The 25,976-nt window shown below is 40.4% G+C and overlaps 1 protein-coding gene across 4 annotated transcripts; it reads left to right on the forward strand.

The window, feature by feature from the left end:
* Nucleotides 1–435: 435 nt before the first annotated feature.
* Nucleotides 436–24,444, forward strand: cabp2a (calcium binding protein 2a). Of its 4 annotated transcripts, XM_061679121.1 has the most exons (7): nt 11,385–12,703; nt 12,972–13,193; nt 18,436–18,466; nt 18,926–19,060; nt 19,724–19,833; nt 19,964–20,111; nt 20,894–24,443. In XM_061679121.1, the coding sequence occupies exons 1-7, from the start codon at nt 12,656–12,658 to the stop codon at nt 20,917–20,919; spliced, it is 720 nt and encodes a 239-aa protein (XP_061535105.1). In that variant the 5' UTR covers nt 11,385–12,655; the 3' UTR covers nt 20,920–24,443. The 4 variants fall into 4 exon arrangements, with proteins under 4 accessions (XP_061535104.1, XP_061535103.1, XP_061535105.1 ...); XM_061679120.1 differs by lacking the exons at nt 11,385–12,703; nt 12,972–13,193 and adding exons at nt 436–682; nt 986–1,153 and having other exon boundaries at nt 19,964–24,444; XM_061679119.1 differs by lacking the exons at nt 11,385–12,703; nt 12,972–13,193 and adding exons at nt 438–682; nt 971–1,153 and having other exon boundaries at nt 19,964–24,443.
* Nucleotides 24,445–25,976: the final 1,532 nt, after the last annotated feature.

Here is a 25,976-nt window from a genome sequence, read left to right on the forward strand (position 1 = left end):
TCTTATGAAAATATGGTTTTATATGACTTATTGCATACTTATATTATTCTTAAAGTAACTGAAACATTGTTTAATGCTTTAAACAACAGTACTGTATTTAATAATTTTATACACTACTTGTCTTGCTTTGCGTCACTGGAGTCTATCCCAGCTGACTTCGGGTAAGACGTTCTCACCGGTCAGTCACAGGGCACATGACAACAATTGACACCATCAACACGACTGAGAAAATGGGATTATTGGAGATTGGGAAAAAAATTGTCTGCAACTCCGCTGACACACTTATTAAAGAGTGCACATTTTTTTAATCAATTGTCCAAATACGTGTTGTTGTTTTTGAATTATGCGCACATGCATACATATTGCCATGGAAGCAAATCATGTTTTGTGATTGTGGTAACATACTGTGGTAAATTAAACAAGTTATTTACTGGATACATAGCAGACAAATAAAACTACGCATAGAGCAGTCGGGATGAAAGAGAGGCAGGGATGAGAGGAGGAGCAACAACAGTAAGAGATGTGCCTCAGATTATCAACCTGTGTCAGATGCTCTACAAACAGATAAAGAGGACAGAAGGAAAGAGCAGACATCTCTGTGCATGCAAATCTGGCAGCGAAGATGACTGACATGAAGAGCATGTCATCCATGGAGGTACCAGAAGGAAAGTTAATGAAGAAGGTCAGTTGATGCATAGCTCCCATACTGTAATGTCTTTGACTTGGTGCTGACCTGTATCCTGCTATTATTCATCTTGTTATCTCAGTCTGAATTTCTCCCAAGCATTCCTCATTTGAGGCCTAACTTGTTTAAACACACTCCCTCTTTGATATCTACAATGATCTCTATGTGTTTTTGTGTGTGTCATAAGCTATGTTTTCTTCTGTCCAAACAAATAAACTTGCACTTTCCATTTTCTTTTTTTTTTTTTACCTCTCTTCTGATAATTGAGTAATGCATTCTCTATAGGGTTCCATCAAAAAGAAGATCGAGTCTCTGAGGCGTTGGAGTTCAGCGAGCATAAAGAGGCCTCCAAAGCCAAAGGCCAAAACTTTAAGCCTGTCCCCCCCTATGGGAGACCGTGATGACCTTTGGCTGCAAGAGGGAGACCGGGGAAATCTGCGGCCCATTGTTGACTCTGTGTTTGGACAGGTAGGATTCTCAACTGGGCAATACTTTGTTGTGATGGTTTCAACATGAGTTCAGTTCAGATGAGATATCAAGGGACCTGGGGAAAAATATTTAAATAAAATCATAAAATAATTTGTGACGCCCAGTGGCGCGCCCCCTTTACGTTTCTGCCTTGAAAAACAAATACATAAAAAATAAACTAAAGTAACTATGTTTGTCACTTGGCAAGTCACGTCACATGGACTGGCATTAATAAGCATCAATCAGGAAGTTTCTAGGCAGGTATCATATGATGATAACATTGATGCCTTTGCTGCAAAAAAAAAAAAAAAAAAACTAAACTAAAAAACACAAGACGTGTTCAGTTTTAGCTGAGACCAAGTGAACTACTTGAAAGATTGTTGAAAACATATTCTACTTATTGCACAGTTGTAATGTAAGATTTTATTACTTAAAACCCCCTCTTTTTTTTTTACTGTGAATGTTATTCTTATTGCACAGTTTTGATGTTGCACATAAGTATTTATTACTTGAAAACCTTTATTTTTTTAAATTTGAGTTTTATTCTTATTACACAACTTTGATGTTCCAGATATACTCCATCTCATTGTATTTTTTTTTCATTTCCTTTAATTTGATTAATATTAAATATTATTATGTATGTTTGTAAGTATTAAACTATTGTGATGTTTTACACAGCCGTGGTCCCTTAAGTATTTCTCAAGTATTTCCTGAGAGCAGGGGGGGGTGATCTGGCAGGGTGTACTGGGGGGGGCATTGAGCAAATCTGCCTCAGGCACCAAAAAGGCTAGGCCTGGTTTTATACATGGTGCAAGGATCGAGCATCGAGGAGGTTCCACGGACTATCTTAAATGGAGGGACTACCAATGTATTCTATGAGGAAGTCTTCTAGCTCTTTGACAAAGACGTATGAAAACAGGTGTGTACCAGCTGGGTTGGAAACGGAGCAGGACTTCCAATTAAATAGTTAATCTTCCGTTTTTGTCATTCCTTGATTATTTTAGTGTGGATTTACATATTTTGCTGAGTGTCTGATCTATTTGGGGCAGTATTTATCACTAAATTACACGAGTTCATAGTTACTACGCCAAACCAACCACTTATTACTAAAATCTGTCGTAATTAGGCTGCCATTTTTTCAAATGCATTTGACCAGATATATGTACATTATATATATATATGTATAGATGTAGCATAACTATACTATATATCTCACGATGTTGAGGAAGAGGATGCCAGAATTGGTGACAAAGGTGGTTACTGTTCTTTTTGCAGTTGTCTGATTGGCTAAATATCGCTTGACAGTCAGCAAATGTGATTTAGTTAAACCTCCATTGTGATTTAAACAATACTGTCTAAAGTCGACTTGGCATAAGATCTCAGCATGTACCAATACTTGTATCCAGTGTCACAGAAGTGATAGGGCTTGGAGTAAACAAACTTGTGAACTTCTGTTCAGGTATCTGAGCTGTCACAGCAGTCCATGTGTTTTGATGGCAGATATTCACAATGGAGGTGTCCAAATGAATTTGTGAGTAGAAGGCAGTAGAGAGTGAATATATGGAAGCTGAAGAGGTGGTGAAGTCCAGTCATTGGAGTCAACCCCTGCCATCCATGTCTGAATGTGCACTGGTGCACATTTATGTTGGAACAGGGAGGCACCATCCCCAAGCTGTTGTCACAAAGTTGGGAGCATGGAATTGTCCAAAATCTCTTGGTATGCTGAAGCATTCAGAGTTCCTTTCATTGAAACTCAGGGGTCAATATTTTCCTGTTCCTGAACTTCCTGTTCCAGTATGACCAATGTACAAAGCAAGGCCCATAAAGACATAAATGAAAAAGTTTGGTGTGGATGAACTTGACTGACCTGAACAGAGTCCTGACCTCAACCCGATAGAACACCTTTGAGATGAAGTCGAGCCGAGACTGAGAGGCCTTCTCGTCCAAGGTCAGTGTGTGGCCTCACAAATGTGCAAATCTTTTTGGAATGTATGCTTGTGTGAAGGAAAAGGAAAGGGATCGTGCCGGGCAGCACCTCACTGAGATCTTCATACTCGGAAAGAGCACAATCAATACATAAATTGTCTTGGGAGTTGTTACTCAGTCTTTGTGAATGATGTCGGCCAGTCTGGGGGGTGTAAACCGGTGACGGCCGTGTCCGGACACTGAGTGGGCCCACGCTACAATATGTACTAAAAAAGAATGTTGTTTTTTTTTAACAAATAAAATCAAACAATTGCTACTTTAACACACACAGAGCAGCAAAACATACATAAAGAGTAACCAACGATACTCACAGGTGTACATACTCTATGCGCTCTCTGCACTGTGGGAGCAATGACTATAGTATTAAAATGGCTAAATGTGGTACAGTATTACACAGCAGGGGCACCCGCTTCGTTTTGCTGTTAATTCATTAATTACCCTATTTTATTCAATCTCTTATTGTCCTTCAGTTTTTATCTTTTTAAGTTTTACTCGTTTGTCTCCTCATTGGAGCCTCCATGCTGGGATGTGTGTTCGGTTTGCCTGCCGCATGTCATCCTGTATTTTCCCTGGGCTGTGGGGGCTGGGGATCTACACACTGTGGGGTGTCCCCCCTGGTCTACCCTGGTCATGGTGGCCTCTGTGGTGGCATCCTACATCCTCTCGGTGTGGATGGCTCCCACAGGTTGCCTTTCCTCACCCAGGATGCTCAGTGCCTTGTCATGTCTCTAAAATATTAGTCAATAGGTGCTGTGTTTGTGTGTGCATGCAGGGATGGGTGTGCATGTTAGTGTGTTTGCATTTATATGTGGGCATGGGAGGGGTGGGTTTTTGTATATTTTTTGCGATTTTAATTGTCTGTTTTTATGTCTGTGAAGCACTTTGGGCTGCATTTTTATATATTAAAAATGCTATAAAAATCTAATTCGATTGATTGATTGATGTCCACTGTGTGTCACTGATGGTGTAGTGGTACACTCGTCTGACTTTGGTGCGGGTAGCGTGGGTTCAGTGACGGTGTGAATGTGAGTGCGTTTGGTTGTCCGTGTCTATATGTGCCCTGAGACTGACTGGCGATCATTTCAGGGTATAGTCCACCTTTCGCCCAAAATCAGCTGGGATAGGCTCCAGCGCCCCGTGACCCTGAACAGGATAAGCGGTGTTGAGAATGCATGGATGGATGGATGTTCTTGTAGTTAAAATGAGTCACCTATTCTCTCGATAACAAATAGAGCAGATGATAAAAGTGGTGGGGGCTCTAGGATGAGGGCCAGACGTCATGGATGTCATATAGAAAGAAAGGCAGAAGAGATTGAGTGTGGGATTTGACAGGGATTAGATTAGAGTTGCAATGAGTGAGAAGACAAGACAGCCAGATGCAGATCTTTTCCACCACTTTTTCTATTTGCACAATATGAGATGGAAAGGATCAATCTATCACAGCTGACTTTGAACAAGGCAAAGAACACCGTGGAATGGTTCAATCGCAGGGCACATATAAACAAACAACCATTCGGACTCACATTAACACCTACGGGCAGTTTAGGGTCTCCAATTAAGTAATCCTCCGCTATATCACGGTTCTTGCTTTGGGGTCCCGCTCTATTGCAAATTTTTATGACAGTTGTTACTTTATTTTTTTATACTGTTTGGACGATATTTTTATGTTATCCATTGGTCTTTCTCTCTCTCTCTCAATATATTGTATGTGTTTAGGGCTGTCACAATAGCAAATATTTTAGGATGATATATTTTTTCCCAGAACGATCATGACAAACGATAGCATCGTTGATGTTTTTTATGCCACTGATATACATAATGATGATGATATATATAATAATTCAAGTACCTCCTTTTGAAGAAGAAAAATACTATTAATTGTAATTGTAAGTGTAATGAACACTGACATTGTAATGAAGAACAATAAACAAAATATCTTAGATAAAAAATATAAATAAAACATGAGTCTGTTTTATTTATAACTTTAGTTAAAAAAAATGCACTTAAACAAACATTAAAGTGGCACTAAACAGGCTAAGAAAATTCTTTTATATTCGACACACCACAGAGAAATGTCAACAAGCCTACCAAATTTTAATGAATAAAAACATCTCTAAGTACCAGTATATAAAATCAGGCTTCAAAACTTGAATAATAAGGGCCACCTCTCAGCTCTCAGACGCTGTGGGTGAGTCATTGTGGACTATAATCATAAAAATAAGCACACAAGTCAACTTACCCTCATTTTTGGTGACATGTCACAGCCGAACACGGCACCTGATGACAGCGGGACGGTAGGAGGATGTCCAGGTAGTTACACTGTCCCATTCACTCGTATCAAGTTACCCACGAAGCTGTTGTCTCTGGTGAAAGTTTACAAAACGAGACAGAGTCGCGTGGTGGAGTTCTGCATGTCTTTAAAAAGACTGGTTCAATCGCAGGGCACATAGAAACAAACAACCACTCGCACTCATATTCACACCTACGTGCAATTTAGACTCTTCAATCAACCTACCGCACATGTTTTTGAGATGTGAACGGAAACCAGAGTACCTGGAGAAAACCCACGCAGGCACGGGTAGAACATGCAAATTCCACACAGGCGGGGCCAGGATTTGAACCCTGGTCCTCAGAACTGTGAGGCAGATGTGCTAACCAGTCGCCCACCGTGCCGCCTTGATAAAAAGTATAGTTAAAAACAAGAGCTCCGTCACGCACGAGCTCCATCGGCAGCCGCCATATTTACGCTGTGCGTAAACAATGACGTCGCCACCCAATTACGTCGAGACGGCACATGCCCAGACAGAGCGCTTCCCAGCTGTATTGTGAATGACTGATTACATGGCGAAAATGTACTTCTGTTCTGTTTGGCAAAAGGAATAGTCCTATATTGTTCAAGTTCTGTGGTTTCCTATATTCTGAAGGGGCCGCGGGAGGCGATAGACAGAATAGTAGTTACCGCACAAGTGAATGTTGTTTTAAAAGCGTGATGAGGGCCAAGAGCAGTCATTTTGTTTGCATTCAAGTTTTTTGATAGCTCATTGTTTTACCTGATTCCTTCCACCGTCTCTCTCACGCACGCACACACACACACACATCCACGCACACAAACACAAACACACACACACACACTTCCTCCCACCATCGTAATTTTGATACATTAAAGAAAGCCAACCGCTGTGTGCATATTGAGTGTGTGTGTGTGTGTGTGCGTGTGCGTGTGCGTGTGTGTGTGCGATGAAGGGGAGGAGCAGGACTCACGTGACGTCAGCGGCGCGGCCTCAGTTAAACTACCTTGCTAGCTTTGCCATAGCAGTCCGAACAACGCTGTGAGCTCACGGCTTTCATGATAAATATTATTTGAGATAAGTAAGTCCTTCAGTGAGTACGGTCTGAACAGCCACAGTCAGTCCATTCCTCCTCTATAATGCTTTTCAACTGACCCGCTTTTGAATGAAAAATGAACCCACCATGCATTGTGCGCTTAACATGACAGCATGCATAACTATCTTCTTAAATGTGTCAATAAACAAGTAACAACAATCAATCACACTTTTCTTTAAGGGAAATAACAAAGAAATATGTGAACAACAGTGAAGCTGTGCATTTTCATTTGCACTTCGGACTGTATGATAAACAATAGCCTCCCACACATTTTCCTCTGTATTTAAAAGATGTCCGTCAATCTAGAAAGTTACAATTTGTGATGAGGGCTCCTTCTTCTAGCCATCAGCAACCTATGATTGTCATTGTTGATGCTATAGTAACTAGCAATGATATGACAGAGTAACTGTAATCTGACAAGCTTTCTAAAGGCAGTAAAAAAAAAAATGGCGGCCATTTTGGAGTGGCATTCTTCTATTATCTACACCCTGCGGAGCGAGAGCCTATCCCAGATGCCTTCCGGGAAAAGGCAGCCTACGCCCTTGATTGATTGCCTGTCAATTACAGGGCACACATAGAGACCGACAACCATTCACATCATCACTGAATGGCAATTGAACACATGCAGCCTGCACTGAAGTTAAGCGAGTGAACCACTACACCATTCGTGACTCAGAATATATATATAATACCCTATAATCAATCAGAGCAAATGTGAAACGCACCTACACACCTCTACCATGTGGATAGAGATCAAGAACATCCAGTTCTAACCTGCAGTATTTGTAATGTACATGTATTGTCCTCTTAATGTAGAAAATAATTAATCCGGTGAATGCCCCGGACTGTGGAGAAGATATAGACCCTTCTTTTTGGTCATATGGCAACTCAAAAGCAAAGTGTGGACAAGGGCAAAAGCTATCATCCTCCTTTCGAGGGAGGGAGCAGGGCGTGCAGGACAACTGATTTACCCCTAAATGGTTTCAATCTGTACAATGATGTCAGATTAGACAAAATTCCATTTTCCCTCTTGAAACAATTTTTTTCCGCCAATACATCTGCCCTCTCAGCAGTTGTTGAATATTCATTGAAATAGAAGACATATTCTGAAGAAGTTCTGTTAGCAAGCTGATTTAAAGATGCACACAAAGGGGCAAAAATGGAGCTCCTCTATTTTCCTTGTTTTTTGATTAGGAGTTTCGCTTATAGCTTGGGTTTAGAGGGCTATTATCACTCATTTCAGTTCTAATACACCAATAAACTACAAAAAAGAAAATCTAGTTTTTAGTGCAGTTTCCTTTGCAACAGTTCATGAATATTTCTACCTGCCTCTTGCCCAGTGCCAGCTGGGATCGGCTCCAGTTACCTGTAACCCTATCAAGAACAAGTGGCACAGACAATTGATGGATAGATTGATGGATGAATAAATGGATGGACACTATAACTTTAGAGCAGTTTACCTAATATTTTACATTACAAAAATCTCCCCATTCATGGCACACCACAAAAGAAAAATGTCATAAATCTGGGCCTGTTGAGTTGAACACAAAGATATTCTGTGTTATGAATGGTAACAGGTGGATACACAGGTTAATAAGACCTTCTGTCATCTCGTGGAAGAGCACTGTGTCCCTGGGATAGATAGATGAACAAAGATATAGGAATCAATAAATAACACATTTCTGACCAGTTTGGCACACATTACTTAAAGTTCCCCTTTACATAGATTCAAGAGATCTTTTGCTAAAAAAAATAATAATCATAAAAAAAACACCTTTTCCTACTTTTCACTTCATTTTAATACAGCCTGACTGTCCAAACTTAAAATCTTCCAGATCTAAGCAGCTATATGAGTAATTATCTCACATCAAAGCTCAGAAGACACATGTAAGTGGATGATACTAAATGTAAAGAAAAATAATCAATGAGAGGATATATTCTTTATAATTTCAAACAAAGAGCTGACTTCCAGTAGCCTTTATAACAGGGGTTGGGACCCTTTTTGGCTGAGAGAGACATGAAAGCCACATATTTGTTATACTGAAGCTAAGCAAATATAAATAAAATATTTCTTCTTCCTGATGTTCCCCGCTGGCTGTTTCGATGCAAATCGAAAGATGTCGAAGTGCTGCTTGATATTTGACTGTTGCACTGATGAAATTTTATCATTGTATATTAGATACACCACAGAATGTGCTCTCTCTAAAAAGGCAGATTGCTCTGTCCATTCTTGCTAAAATTTATTATTATTATATTATTATTTTTAACGTTGCGATTTTTGTAATGTTTTACCTTAAAATGTCAGCAGAATTATTCTTTATTTATTGTGTTAAAAATTTTCATCTGGGAGCCAGATGAAGTCCTCAAAAGAGCCACATGTAGCTCACGAGCCATAGGTTCCTAACCAGTGCTTGATACAGACATTCATGTCTTGCCCTTTTCTAATGATTTTTTTTTTTTTTTGTGACATTGATACTCGCAGGTAAACTAATCCTATAAAATATATATCCTAATATAATCCTAAAAATGATTTTAACCACTATGCTAAGCTCATGGCACATTAGTATGAAACATGACTGCCAATATTGTTGCCCTGGCCCAAACCAAGTTTGAGTCGTCCAAAATCCCAATTTTTGGACTCTGTCCATGTTGTTGTTTACTGCCCCAGCAATGGATTTTCTGTCGACCTAACTTCCGTGCTTGCCACTGTCGAGGGAATTCCAATAAATTGTCAGCAAACTGCTGTTATGAACTCTCACTGTCTATTTACTAATCAAACCACAATTATTGTTTTCAACAATGCTTATTATGATCACTGGGAAGCTATCTTTGGCGTTTCAAAATACATCTCCTGCAACAATATAACTATACACTGGTGCAACTGCTCTATTTAATCTGAATCATCAAGTGATTGTGTGTGAAAATGTACAATGCGGGAGTAAAGCCAGGGCTGAGGCTTGCTAATCTGATGGCCGTCCAGCTGGATCAGTGAGCTATAAGGCACATACTATTATGTAACTGAGACATTGCGGATTCAAGTCATGTTGCTTGACATCTCATCCGTCTCCTTGTACAACATAATTTACACTTACATTGTGCAAATACAACTTGAAGGTCAAGCAAAGGTCAATCAGCGGGGTTCGGGGAATCATATTTGTAAGTGAAATAGCGATTCCATGTCTGAGCAAATGAAAGGGCTTTTTTAACCATTGAGCATCTTGCTGTCTTGTGCTGCATCTCTCTTTTTATGACCTGTACCGTTGGACAGTTTGTGTTGCAGTTTGAGCGCAGTTTTGGCTTCCCAACAGCAACAACAGATTAGCTCTGCTGCACTCTGTTGGTGACTTTTTGACAATGCAACATGTGGGAAGCTGTTCTCGCCACAACGACTCACGCGTGGCTCAATAATTTAACCCCCTTTGGCTGTTTGTTGGAGCTTTGGCCAAGAAGATGCACTTGCTCTGTGAAGGGCAGCGAACCATGACACTACCAGTACACCCAACATGTAAAACACCAACAACTCAAGGAAAGGTTTTACTGTTGAGTTTGTTATCTATTTGCTTTTATTTGATTTGTATTACTGTGGTGTCTGCTGCCAGGCCAGCATTCCAAAATTATAATTTCTTCTGAATTGCCTTACCTGGATAAATAAATGTTAAACAAATAAAAAACACATCAATTCTATTAGCAGTGGGCCTTTTTTTAATTTCAAATGGACAGGGCCAGAGCGCTGACCCTCGATGACATTGCATTTTTCTGGCCTCTGATTGGTTGATCAGAGCAAAACTTGTTACCGTCATCTTCGACTAGCAAAACATGTTTACGGCGATCTGCACACATTAATACATTTAATAATCAGCATCTGTGGTGAGTATGATGTATTTTATTGAGATGTTTAATGTTTTTGTCATGTTATTAGCTAAATATTGTACTTCTGCACTGCTCCAGATGACATATATGGCACAGTCGCATGTTGTTACATTACGGTGATGGTTTCTATAATTGCATGGTGATAGTGGAGGTATTAAGAGGTGGATTCAATTGGGTAATTCCCTACTGAAGGCCAAGGTACCATATGCAAGGGCTACCAATGAGGTCTTGCGTGTATCCGGGACTGCGAAAGTGAGCCAATACAAGCAATAGCGCAAATCGTCACTGTAAGGAGGAAAAAAGGTGATGAAGAATCTAAGGGCCTATGACTCACATGGGCCCTAGAAAACAGTATTTTCAGTTATGGTCATTGAAATGGTGGGTGTGGCCCAATGCCAAAAGGTAGAGTATGTTTTTCACAGGGCCCCAAATCCCTGCTGTATCTTGTGTTATGATTATTGGGCCCAGTTCCACCACGACAGCTTGCAGTTGGCTTGCTAGCTATGCCTACACCCTGAAAATGCAGCTTCCCTGGATCCCACCACAATTTACAGAACAGCTTGGTGTCGTTATTTGAATTCCCTCATGAGGAGGTGATGTGACGGACGAGCCTGCCGCCCGTTTGCCAACCGAAAGAAGCCGCGGATGCCTTTCAGCTCATGAGCTAGCAGCTAGCTGGGGCTTTTCACACCGCAACTAGCTGCTAGCTGCTGGCTAAAGCATCTCGTGGTGTGAAAAGCCCCAGGTGGGATATATCCCAGCCACGTATTTTCGCAGCTAAAACGTGCAGATGTGTAGAATGTCGATGAAGTAGCAGCCATTTTTCAGCAGGGTATGGTTTCATGGATTCAGCGGAAAGCGGAGGCAACAACTTGATTTTTCTTTACAATTTTGAAGCCTCATTTTTATCTATTTTCTTTTTTTTTTTTTAATGATTAAAATTCAGCAGGCTTGTTAACAACACTTCTCTGTGGTGTGTCAAATTTAAAAAAGCATTTTTTTAAACTTTGTTTTAATATTTATCATATCGTCGTCCACACACTATTGTTAATCATGCATTTAATCATATACATTATCCGAAAAGGGTTACTGACAGTGTAATGGTTCACTCTCCTGACTTCCATGCAAGCAGTGTGGGTTCAGTTCCCACTCCGTTCTGTATACATGTGCCCGGTGATTGACTGGTGACCTGTCCAAGGTGTAGTCTGCCTTTTGCAGTCATTCCCCGTGACCCTGAACACGATGTTGATGTGGTATAGAAAATGGATGGATGGGCATAATGCATTGTGCTTTATGATGGAGAGAAGTATTACTATGTATATTTTTGGGGAACTGTCGCAGGCAAGTGTCCCGTATTTAGGTCATACTTTAAAATGTAATGGTATATACCTGGGAGTATCTGACCCAGGCATATAACCTGTTTCAAACAACTCAGGATATCTAACCATTAACAGTTCAATGCAAAATTACAAAAGTAAATGACTGATCTTACAATTTCGTGTCCCTTGCTTATAACAGGAACCCAATTCAAGCCTTTATTTTCATGTCCAACATAACTCTTTCCTCTAATCTGAAATGCCAGGGATTAAACAGACAGCCAACTCCCCATCCGTAATTCTGCCTACCCACCTCCCCCTTCCATCCTCTCTCATGCACACACGGAGTTGTGCCAGGCTAGTCTTTTTGAGACTATAAACATGATGTTCAAGGGAGAGAGACAGGAAAGTAGGTGGGATGGATTAGATTAAGTTGGTCCAAATTCAAGGGATCACTCGCAGTAGGCTGGGGTGACAGATAGACTGACAAAAATGTGTTTGTGTGAGCAAGAGAGAGTGAGAGAGAGGGGGAGAGAGAGAGAGAAAGTGTTCAAGTCATGCTATCAGAGATGCGGGTTGTTTCTGCTCGGATATGACCAGGCTCTCCAATAGTGACCGATCACTCTTCAGCACCTGTTCATAAAATTACACTTCATGTCTTTAAAGCGCCTTATACCAGCCTCTAAAAACCTATTGGAGTTTAGGATCGGATGCAGAATCCATTAGGATACATTGGCTCCATCTGGACCAGCGGAAACTTGGATTGTAGCTTTTCCACACAAGAGGAAAGTTTGCTCGTGGGTGTTCAGAGGCAAAGCCCAATGATATGCACAGGATGTAGCACGCTGTTGGATTTTGGAGTTAAAATTGACCATTGAGGATGATCAGAAGTGGGACACAGGAGGAGTGAGTGATTGGACAAACAAGCGGAAAAGAGTGAGTGGTGATGGGAAATATCAACAAGGCATCGAGAAAAAATAGTACAAAGAGTAAGGTAAGGATCTATGTGACTAGTTTCGCTGGATAATATACTCTTGTACTTTACACCCTGACAGGGTATTTATCAAACACTCTCAATTTTGTTAATTTATTGTATTCAAATAAACACGTCAAGAATATTCTCTGTATTAGATACTAGAAATTGCGCTGCAGTGTTAAATTAATATTAATATTTGACTGCATACTTGAGTTCGCAACAGTGAATATTGTGAAAAGGAATCTGTTACACTGCTGATCATTTTAACTGCTTCCCCTCTTCCAAGGGGATGTCACCTGTAGAGCGAAGTGAGTCCCCACTCACTACGGGCACGCTCGGGGGCCTGAGAGATGCAGGTGAGAAGGACACAGAAGAAGAAGAGGATAGAGGGAGCGAGCCGGAGTTCGATGAGCCGCTCTGCGCTCTGGTTAAGAACTGCAACATGTTGCACAACATCGTGGGGCCCGCATGTGTCTTCCTCAAACAAGGCTTCGCGCAGAGCCAGATCGTATGTATGACTGCTGCACACACACTCAGAAGAAAGACAGAAACTGCCACTATTCTGGAGACATGAAGATGATCTTCTTGTCCAGATTTATCTCATGCAATCATAATATGTAGCGATCATTAACAGGCTAGCAGCACTTATTGAAAAAGCATTAGAAGGAACTATAGTCCCAGATTATGGCTGATTTACTGAGTTATAGTCTGCAGGGACATAAAATAACCTTGAATGTATAGGAGACTTTCTATGACTGGGTTTAAATACATTTAAAGTATGATGTGCTGTGCTTGTTTGGAAATAATCTTACCACGTCTGTCATTGCGCATGATGTTACACATTCAAAGTTACTATGTGAAGCAACTTTGAAACAGTGGGACAGTATTTATTGCACTGCTGAACTAGATGAACAACGGCCCACTGGACCAGACAGTGCTATATAAAGTTCATCCATCCATCCATCCATTTTCTGTACCGCTTATCCTCACTAGGGTCGCGCTGGAGCCTATCCCAGCTATCTTCGGGCGAGAGGAGGGGTACACCCTGAACTGGTTGCCAGCCAATCGCAGGGCACACAGAAGCGAATAACCATTCGGACTCACATTCACACCTTATAAAGTTCATATCTAATGAAAATAGCTACATTAATTTGTAAGAATTAACTTCCATTCATCCATTTTTGTATACCACTTATCCTCACTAGGGTCGCAGCTGAGGCTTTCCTAGCTGACATTGGACGAGAGGCAATGTACTTTCCGCACTGGTCGTGAGCCAATCTCAGGGCATATACTGTATAGACAAACAAGCGTTCACACTAATATACCAATGACAATTTAGAGGCTTCAATTAACCTAACTTGCATGTTTTGGGAATGTGGGAGCAAACCAGAGTACCCAGAGAAAACCCAAGAATGTGCTAACCCCTCCACACCCTGCTGTTGATTCTGTTCAGGGTCACGGTGCCATCAGCGCCTAGTTTGTCATTCAAACAGGCGAGTGGGCGTGGCCTATGCAGATACACTTGGGCCTGATTAATTATTTCTCGCAACAGGTGGCCAGAAAAAAATAATTTGAGCTACTGTATTTTTTATCGATTCACTGCACAGTTAAACTCAAGGCCCGCGGGCCAGATCCGGCCCACCGTGTTCTTTTATGTTGCCTGCAAAAGCTTGACATTCGTTTAAACTTAACAATATGATTTTTAATAACAAAATGCAGAGGGAATATAAGATTCCTACACAGACGTAACAGACGTAATTGTGTGCTCTTGAAAGAGGCTTAGTCCGTAAACAGACAGTTAAGCTTAGCGTCTGGCTAGTCAATGTCATGGCTAACCATGTTTTTTTTAAAGTAGCGCAGAACAAATGCAACTTGCAAACCAAGGCACGTACTGCACTGTGATTTTTGGTGTGCCGTTAAACCCCTACTAACTATACTGTGCATTTATAAACACAACAGTAACCAGCCGCACGGATTAATAATATATTTATTGATTTATTGGTTAGCACATTGGCGGCATGGTGGGCGACTGGTTAGTGCGTCTGCCTCACAGTTCTGTGGACCGGGGTTCAAGTCCCGGCCCCGCCTGTGTGGAGTTTGCATGTTCTCCCTGTGCCTGCGTGGGTTTTCTCCGGGCACTGCGGTTTCCTCCCACATCCCAAAAACATGCATGGTAGGTGAATTGACGACTCTAAATTGCCCGTAGGTGTAAATGTGTGTGCGAATGGTTGTTTGTTTATGTGTGCCCTGCTATTGGCTGGCAACCAGTTCAGGGTGTGCCCCGCCTCCTGGCCGATGATAGCTGGGATTGGCTCCAGCACTCCCGCGACTCTTGTGAGGATAAGCGGCTCAGAAAATGGATGGATGGATGGTTAGCACATTCGCATCACAGTTTTGAGATTGATGGTTTAAATCTGGGCTCTGGCCTACCTGTGTGGAGTTTGCGTGTTCTGTTGTTTTTTTTTTAATGTAAGTTTTCTCTGGGTACTCCGGTTTCCACCCACATTCCGAAGGTTCAATGAAGACTCTCAATTGTCCTTAGTTGTGAATGTGAGTGTGAAAGGTTGTTTAAATGTGGGATTGGCTGCTGACACGTTGAAGATGTACCCCGCCTCTCAAGTCAGCTGGGATGACCTCCAACACACCCGCACCCCTAGTTAGGATAAGCACTACAGAAGATGGATGGGTGGATTTATGCAACCATAAAGTCGATGTAGCCCACAATGGAAACAAGTTTGACACCCCTACCTTACTGCACCTAGCAGTGGTGTGCAAAGCTGTGTTGCTGCCCGGGGCACATTGTTGATTGGGGTGTGGGGGTGGGTTGCAGTAATTGTGTTTAGATTTATTGAAGCTTTTTTGGTGAGACACACTTACAGTATATAGTATACATAATAATAAGACATTTACATATCATTTTATACTCGTCTTACTTATTCTAGTACCGCAGCAAAATAATTTTTTACCCAATCCCTATGTTTCTCTCAAAACCAATCTAGCCAGGCGGGTTTGTGACCATTCTGTGGGAAGTGCTAAACAGATTAATTTTATTATACCTGCTCCAACAGAACCCTCCAACCATCCTCTGATGAACCTTTTGCAAAGTAATGATGGAGCAGAAACGAGTCTTCGCCAAACCTTTCCCACGAATTTGGAAGCAAAAACCTGCCAAAATTGCCTGTCAGAGGGATCATCTAACGGAAGTATCCTAGCAATTAACAGATTAATTCATCACCTATTAAAAGGTCACAAACACATAGTGGATGTCATTGAGTGTTTTCAATTTTGATTATGCTTTTATTAATTTTAATTTTACTTAGATTTTAGTTTATTTCAGTGGTGCAGTAAAATTGCATGTCTCACTCGGGACAGCCAGAACAATTCTTCTGCTTTGTGGTCAGCATTTAAGGCATTACAATTTCCTCAGATTTTATTTTAGAGTAACGAAGATAGGGGAAATGTATGGGAGTAATAATATACATTTTATTTCGGAAGTGTAATGGCGTAAAAGTGAAAGTTGCCAGAAATAGAAATAATTAAGTAAAGTACAGATCGGTAAAAATTCCATTTAAATCCAGTAACAAAGTATTTGTACTCCGTTACATTACAAGACTGCCAGAAGTTCTGCAATACAGTATCTATGGTCTTTCCACAGTGGCCTTATTGCATTCATGCTCAGTTCAGTATAACCCACATTCGAACTACAGTATAACAGTAAGGCTACGTGTGAAAGAACAGATCAATAAAACAAGCCACAAAATGTAAACATTTTGACAGTCCTCAAATGTATTACAATTCATTACATTCAATCAAGATCCATACATGTCCAGATGACAAAATTGATTTGGGCTGGAAAAATGAAAAACCGATAAGCTTTCGTGATTTGTAATACAATTTACGGTTGTAATCTCCTTGTGTTGTCCCCTCAGCAACCTCTAATCCAATCCTGTTTTATCCGTGCTGATGATGCCACAGCCTCACAATACATATCGTGAACAGATGTATCCTTGTCTTACCTCAGCACTGTGTTACACATTTTTATGCATCTTGTATTTAAGTAAAAAAAACTTTTGAAGTTTGTTTTTTCAGGGGAAGATATTGCATTTGCTGTTTCCCTTGTCTATTTAGATCACTGAACAATTTCAGACTGGTTTGATAATTAGTTTCCCAGGTGAACGTAATGAAAAGTACAGACTGGCCAATGCCTTGCAAACAGGATGAAAACACTGGATATTTCAAAAATAAATACATAAATAAATAATAAATAATTTGTGTGTGACTTCCGATAAAAGCCCATTAGGGAATGGTTCTGCATCATATTAAGACAGCAGCTTTTGAAAAGACACTGATGAGCAGCGAGCAGGTATTGGAAGCTGCCGGTGTCTCTTGAGTCCCAAGAACCTCTCGATGCAGGTCCTCCAAAGGTTTGCAGTCATGAATAAAGCTTTATTTTAGCCACCCCCATAAGCAATGCTCACAAGGAGAAACATTTGCAGTGGGCTCAGAAATAAATGAAGACAATTTAATTCAATGATGAATGCCATGCTACTTTGGATGGTCCAGATGGATGGAGTTTTTGAAGGTTGGTGGATCGCCACAGGGCTGCGGTGTGTGCAACAAGCTGATGGACTGATGTTTTGTGCTGGAATAATGGGGAGTGCGGTGGTATGTCCCCTTTGGGGCACCTGAAGGTGTCAAAATGGCCTCTGCAACATACTATATGTGGTGTTTCTAACTGACCATTTCCTGCCATGGTGTAAACCAAAAACCAGGCCTTGTGCAGTAAAATAGTTCTCATGCTAATGCACAGTCCTCTCTCTGCAAAAAAATACCATTGAAGCTTTAGCTGCTATAGGTATAAGAGCAGAAAAAAACTGTGTGCCCTTCTCGTCCCCTGACCTCAACCCTATTAAGAACCTGTGGAGAATCCTTTAGAGGAAGAGCCATGACGTTGGATGGCCGTATATAAATGAAAGGCTCCAATGTTAATGTATCTTAATCGGCATTTTTTAATGTAAATAGCATTTGTGTGTGTGATTTTTTTTTTAATGATCTCTACATAATGACTGAAATAAAAATAAATTAACTGTCATATATGTGTATAATAATTTGGAGCATGTATTTTAGTAATTTAGCACAAAAAAAATACTGCTGTCATGGTGGTGGTTATTGTTCAATAAAATCCTGATTATTACAGAAGTTACTATGGTTGTTTCCTGTCAAGAAAGAAATCAAGAAATGTATTCACTGAAAAGCATATGGACTATGAAGGAAAATGAGCAAAAACAACATATACCAAATAATTTGGAACATGTGACAGTCTCCTTATGTTTTTGATTACAGATCTTTAAATTGTGTCTTGTGCATTAAGGGTAAAAACAGTGAAAACTGAGTGATAACTTATATGATTTGTATGCGTGTGTGTGCGTGCATGTGCACAAGGAAGCTACCTGTTTGGGTCTCTGTTGTTAGTTTCTGGTTATTCCAGTTGAAAGTTCACTAAGCACATACAGATAGATTTTTGTGTGTGCAGAAATATATAAGCCTTGTGAATTTGTGGATCAACAAACCACTACACATTTTTGTGTCATGCATATACAGAAAAGATTGCTAAACCTTTGTACCAGTGATGGTACAGTGTCACTATCGTCCATGCAGTGTATACATGCATTATAATCTAACTGTATTTCCACTCTCTTGTCTTCACTCCTCTTTTCATGCACTGTTTGACCTCAATTTACACCCTGCAGGACCGAGACCTGCGGCCTGAAGAAATGGAAGGTATAATTGCTCTCATAAAATGATTGCATCTCTTTCCTCACACACACATTCCTTTCAATCGAATCAATTGATTGACAACATGAGAGCTTTTGTGACTTTGCCCTCACCTTGACACATCCAATTGCTGGTACAGTATGTGTTTTTCATGTATGCATAACTGAGAGAGTATTACAGTAGTTTTATAATAAGCATTATTTTACAAAATAGAAATGTGAAGAGCATTTTCCCTGTAATTCTTTTCAGGATATAAATGCTAAGTAGATGTATGACATACTGTCCATGTCAACACTACAGTCATGATTGAAAAGATTTAAAAATGCAATTGCAGTTGCATGTTATTGTTGCAGTGGCAATTGGGTCTCCAAAGTGATTTTGATCCAGAATCTGTAAATGTTTTAGAGAGCGAAAGGCAGAGACAGATGCAGTTAAGATAAATAATTATTCCCATTATTCCTACAGAGCTCCGTGAGGCATTCAGAGAGTTTGACAAAGACAAGGATGGCTTTATCAGCTCTAAGGACCTTGGCGAGTGCATGAGGACGATGGGATACATGCCAACAGAAATGGAGTTGATAGAGCTCAGCCAGCAGATCTGTGAGTCCTGAAAAACAGCTCATTGAAAAAAGTGAAAACGAAATTCAGAAATCATCCAAAACACCTAACAGGAATTACAGGAAATAAACTACAATATAACTAAAGCCCCTAAGAAATCACAGCTCTGCTTCTGATGGGCATCCACCAGACATCATTTCGTTCTAAGAACGTTTCTAAATAGAACGTTTCTTTTTGCTGCACGGTGGACAACTGGTTAGCAGATCCGCCTCATAGCTCTGAGGGCCCGGGTTCAAATTTGGCCTCACCTGCGTGGGTTTTCTCCGGCTACTCCGGTTTCCTCCCACATCCCAAAAACATGCATGGTGGGTTAATTGAAGACTCTAAATTGTCCGTAGGTGTGACTGTGAGTTCGAATGGTTGTTTGTTTATATGTGCCCTGCGATTGGCTGGCAACCAGTTTTAAATTAAATTTTAAATTAAAATACATGACAATTTTGGGGGGGGAAATTGAAGAAAAGTCTTCAATTTTGGGGGGGGGGGGAAATGTAAAATAATGTCTTTAAACATAAGGTCTATTGAACAGATTTTTTTTCTTTGCTTTCTTAATGTGCCCTTGTTTCTTGGGTGGGTAGTTGAAGGGTTAACTGTTCATGACTCAACAGAATGTAGTTTATTTTACGTTTCCTGTTTGTTGGGCTCCAGGTGGGGGCAGAGTGGACTTTGAAGACTTTGTGGAGTTGATGGGTCCCAAAATGCTGGCTGAGACTGCAGACATGATTGGAGTCAAAGAGCTGAGGGATGCTTTTAGAGAGGTAAGCATTTCAGATGCTGCTTACACAAGTCGTCCATTATTTGTCCATAGATGTTATAATGATAAAAAAAAAAAAAAAAAAAGTGTGGGATCCTTTGCATTTGGCCTTCTTTTTCTTGTAATTTTCCCAGTTTGACTCTGATGGGGATGGTCAGATCAGCCTTGGGGAGCTGAGAGAAGCCATGAAGAAGCTGATGGGAGAGCAACTCAACCACCGCGAGATCGATGAGATCCTGCGTGACGTCGACCTCAACGGTGACGGAGAGGTAGACTTTGAGGGTGAGGATGTGGATGTACCCTTAATATTCGATACACCAGCAGAAATATACAGTATATTGTATCTTCCCTTTGAGATATTAATGTTCAATTTTAGACATTTTGAACAATGATGTACTGATACAGTAGGGCTTTGGACATATTCTAAATATCATATGTGTCCTTTTGACAAAAAGAATAAATAGAGGGATACCAGTATTAGCGGGGACATAATTACAATTCGCTGCATGCCATACATAAATATCAATGTATAGTAGGTGGGAAATAAAAGTTTAGTGTTAGGCTGTCATGTTACTTGCCACGTTTTATAATTTTCTTTTATTCCTTTTTTTTGTATTTAGAATTTTTCCTTGTATTGTAAACAAAAGACAAACAATTATAATGGCCATTACAGCATTGTTAAAACAACCTATTTCAATGACTTTTGCATTGCACTTCAAGGTTGTAATTGTGATGGCAATTTGCAGTGGTGTAGAACTGCATTGCATCCCACTGCGAACAAAAATATTGAAACAAATCTCAACATAGCATAGAGAAGAATAGATTGTACATATCGTAAAAGTGAATGTTCCATTGGCAATATAAATGAAAACTGTCCTATTATTTCTCGAAAAAGGTGCATTTTATAATCTCGAGTAGTGGATTGCATGAGAATGTGCAGGTGTACCCAACTACCTACCATGCACATTGTACATGTCCTGTCCATCAATATGTAATATTAAAATTCAGATTGAGGTCAAATGAAAGTTGCATTTATCCTTGACAAGAATGTTTTTTTTCCTCAGAGTTTGTGCGAATGATGTCTCGCTGAGCGAACCGTCTTTGCTGCAATGAATGGGGATGACACACTGTTAATGTTCTTGTCATTGTAATTCTTCTTGATATACATTCATGTTTGTGTCCATCCTTCCATTCTCTAATAAGTGTAAAAGAACCCCTCGCATGTGTTACTGTTCTGTGAATATGTAATGTAACTGTTGTGACATGTAATGGGATGACATGAACTAGACGGGCAGTTGAACAAGGACAGGGCCGGCTACGCTCAAACTATCTTGAAAACGGCGATGTCACACAGTATGCTGACTCATACAGGTCAAATCAGAATCAGAATCAGAATCAGAATCGTCTTTATTTGCCAAGTATGTCCAAAACACACAAGGAATTTGTCTCCGGTAGTTGGAGCCGCTCTAGTACAACAAACAGTCAATTTACAGAACACTTTGGGGACATAAAGACATTGACAAAAAACAATTGTGCAAAAAGATGCAGAGTCCTCTAGCACTTAGAGCAGTTCGAACGACTAATATTGCAATAGTCCGGTGCAATGACCATTGTGCAAAGGGCGCTGAGACTTCAAGGAGTGTATGCGGTTTAAAGTGACAAGTAGTGCGATCATCTGGGACAATGTCGGTTGTGCAAATGTTACAGATATTCAAAATAGAATGAAAGAGAATAAAATGATTTGTTAAAACAAAAAAACAAAAAAATACTTTAATAAAACAAATGTGCTGCTTGCTTTTTCACTTTGAAAAGCTTCAATGCAGTTAGTTACAAAGTACAATGCCACTTTTAAATGTATTTATTAACTTTTTTTTACTTTATTTATTTTCCAAAATTAACCAAATTCGTTTGTAGTATGTATTGTCGTGTCTAAAAATAAATCTAAATAAAGACTTTGGGTTATAATCGTGACTATGCTAATGTGCCTGTTGCACTCAGAATCAATTCACTGTGACTCGTATAAACTTTCAGATTTGAGGAGTGTCCTTTCGCTTTTGTTCATTAGCGGCCACCATATTTAAGGGCTAAACATGAGGGATTAATCCTGGGCGGCACGGGTGACAACTGGTTCCAGCGTCTGCCTCACAGTTCCGAGGACCGGGGTTCAATCCCCGGCCCAGCCTGTGTGGAGTTTGCATGTTCTCCCTGTGCCTGTGTGGGTTTTCTCCGGGCACTCCGGTTTCCTCCCACATCCCAAAAACATCCATGGTAGGTTAACTGAAGTCTCGAAATTGCCCGTAGGTGTGAATGTGATTGCGAATGGTTGTTTGTTTATGTGTGCCCTGTGATTGGTTGGCAACCAGTTCAGGGTGTACCCCGCCTCCTGCCCGAAGATAGCTGGGATAGGCTCCAGCACGCCCGCGACCCTTGTGAGGAGAAGCGGCTCAGAAAATGGATGGATGGAATAATCCTGTGGTTCTTGTGACTGGCACAATTTGGATTATAATAAGAAGTACATTTGATAAAAAGTGTTTCAAATCAGTAATGACCCCCAGTTAAAATAAAAGTGCATTGCACTTTGTCTGCTCATTATTGTTAATTGTATGTTAGAAATTAATAATGAAATGTTTTATACTGATTGGCTGGCGACCACTTCACTAGAGGTTCTGAGATTAACTGTATTTACAGTATTAGAAACAAACTTGGTATGAAGTAAAAACAAACAAAAAACAGTGTTATGAAATAAATCATTTACTTTGCACAATGACTATTGCTCTTCCTCAAATTGTAATTGAAAATAAAAACATCCATCCATCAATTTGCTACCAAAATTTTTTTAAATTCAACACACCACAGAGAAGAGTAATGTTAAAAAGCCTGCCAAATTTGAATGAATAACAAAAATCGTGACGTATATCAAATCAGGCTTCAAAACTTGAATAATTAGGGCCACCTCTCAGCTCCCAGGACGCTGTGGGTGTGTCGAATGGATGCGCCAAAAGGAATCAAACATACTGAGGGGGTCATAGCTTATACGATGTAAAAACACGTTAGGAGGCTCAACTTCAAAATTGAATGTTTATTGTGGACTATAATCATAAAAATAAGCACACGAGTCAACTTAACCTTGTTGTTGGTGACATAATGTCACAGCCGACCACGGCACCTGATGACAGTGGGACGGTAGGAGGGAAAAAAATAAAAAATAAAAAAATGTAAAATTGAGGCATCCAGCGAAAACGAATTTTCAGGGTGGACCCATTGTTAACTTGCTAACTGCACGCTGGAGTGGTAAATGGGCATTGTTATGGAAGCTAAGCACAGCTAACTCACAACTGAGTGGCATAGCCAAACGGAACGATGTCACTTTGTACTTCTGTAGTGGGGGAGGGAACTCGCGCTAGAAAGTATCCGGCCCGGCCCCGAGACGTCACTGGCCTGTGTTTTAGCCCCGCCCATAAAATCAGGACAATTCAAACGGTGACAAAGATGCTTAAGCTTTATCTCAACAATTCAGCATGATATTGTTGTGTCTTTGGATATGTTTTCAGCACTTATCTTCAAACATATTTAATGTATTTTGAAACAAAACACCGATATCTGCTTAGTGCCACTTTAAAGACCATTATGACTACTTGCACAATCCAAAATCCTGCTTTTACACGTAATTTAGAAACTGCTAGATGGTATTGTCTCAAGTATTTATATTTGAACAGATTCAAGAAACAAATGCTCTATTTTTACAGTGTTCAATAAAATATGCATTCTAAATAAATGTGAATACATATAAGCGCTTTTGTCCAACTGATTCATGTGGGATGCTTTGATGAGGTTTCACCACTTTGTTGCTTCTTTTTGAGTCTCCTACATGCATAGTACACATGCACAAAGTGACCTTTGTCTATACCTGAATGTAATGAAGGCAAGTAGCACATCTAAGTTTGCTTAGAAAGCCACGGTGATGGCCCTGAGAACCTCACGTGGTTCATTTTCTTGTCACTATTGTCAACCCTCGTGGTTGCCCCTCTTATGGAACTTATATTGGCAACCTTGAAAATGCCTAACAGAGATTCCTTAACTTAAATGTTGATAAGTGTACCGCCCATGTAAATCTGTCAGAACTGATTTACCTCTTCAGGAATGAATTTCTTCTTAAAGCACTTGAAGATCCTGACATTTCAACAGACATTTGCTCAACAAAAGAGGAAGGGAATGTAGGAAGAGGACAGTACACAAAATTGTCACGTACGTGGTTAGGGCGAGGGCGAGGGCGAGTAACGCAAGGCAAGAACATGGTGGACCCAATTGCAGGGAAGCAGGGAGGCAAGGCAGGAGTGCGGGAGTCTCAAAATAATAATATTTAATCTTCAAAAAGGGAAAACTGAACAAAGTCCCACAACAGATACCAATCAAATCAAAGTAACACTCGAATATCTAAAACTGGAAACAAACTATGACCTGTGAGTAAGACGTGGAATAGAAAGGGAAAATGACACCTGACAATGACATACCACAATGATAAAGACAACTGGCGACTATGACATGGCAAAGACATGTGACAACGACAATGAACCGACAAGAAGTGAAAGAAACCAGGGAACTAAATACAAACAGATTGACGAGACAACGAGGAACACCTGGACAAGACACGAGTGGCTGGAGAGAGCTGATTGGTCGACACAAAGTAGACGAGAACAGGTGGACACAGCAACTTAATGAGCACGCGGCAAACATGGAACACAGGAAAACATGGAACAAAACGAAACACAACCCAAACCAAAACACAGACCATGACAAAAATGAGGCCTAGAGTACTGTACAGTATTCCTCCCAACAGCATCTGTACACGCTCATCACTCAATTTGGTATGTATACCAGAAGGGGGCACTACAGGCAAGCACATCACGGCTTTATCAATTTAAAAAGTCAATGGCTTCTGTATATAAGAAAAAAATGACCACTGAGTCGAAAATACACTTACCTGTGTAAGTGTATATATAATACACTTATACAATGGTACACTTACCTGACTTTGGTGCAGGCAGCGTGGGTTCAGTTCCCACTCAGTGACGGTGTGAATGTAAGTGCGAATGGTTGTCCGTGTCTATATGTGACCTGTGACTGACTGGTGACCAGTTCAGGGTGTAGTCTGCCTTTTGCCCAAAGTCAGCTGGGATAGGCTCCAGCGCCACGCAACCCTAACAAGGATAAGCGGTGTTGAAATGGATGGATGGAAATAAAGTTGAATGTGATTGACTCGACTGTTGACTGTTTAATACGTCAATTGACTGTTCATGATGTGTTTGAGGGCTGCTCGGAAAAATCATGTCATGACGTGTTCAAAAGCAATTCACACTGTATGTAAGAAGTGTGTGTGGGGCGGGGCGAGGGTGGGGGGGGGGGGGTGTCATGTTTCCCTCACTCAATGCTGATTTCCTCTCTGATGTTTAAAAACTGAGTGTTGTTTTTGAAAAGCAAAGGCATATTCTGAATCACAGCACTTGTTGTGGTTCTTATCATATTGTACCAGTGGACACTGGACCTTAATGTTGTAACTCATAGGTGTCAAACTCAAGCATTCACAAACATCATTTTATGTGGCCCGCGAAAGCAAATCATCAGAATCATCTTTATTTGCCAAGTATGTCCAAAAAACACAGAAGGAATTTGTCTCCGGTAGTTGGAGCCGCTCTAGTTCAACAGACTGTCAATTGACAGAGAACACTTTTGAGACATAAAGACATTGACAAAAAAGCAGTCACTGAGCAATAAAGGGTTAATATTTATCTGGTAATGCCGGTACATGCTCGTCAACTTCCCTGATTTTTGCTCAAATCTGTACCCAAATTCCAAATTGTCATAATAATGTTGAGATATTGCATTTCTCTGTTACCAAACCCTTCTTCTACATTAACTTAAACAATACTTGAACAAACTATTATCCTTGTCTTCTGATTTCAAAACTAGTTATCCCTCAATTTGTTGTGTAATAGTAACAATATGATTTGGTGATGAAGCATTTATATATTTTCACTGTTCTAATGGCCCTCTGAGGGGAAGCATAACTACAATGCGGCCTGAGACAAAAATGGGTTTGACACCCCTGTTGTAACTGGTCAGTGTGTTGTGCAACCTCAACATCCTTTT

The sequence above is a fragment of the Phycodurus eques genome, chromosome 6, assembly GCF_024500275.1.
Source record: "Phycodurus eques isolate BA_2022a chromosome 6, UOR_Pequ_1.1, whole genome shotgun sequence".
NCBI classification, from domain to species: Eukaryota; Metazoa; Chordata; class Actinopteri; order Syngnathiformes; family Syngnathidae; genus Phycodurus; species Phycodurus eques.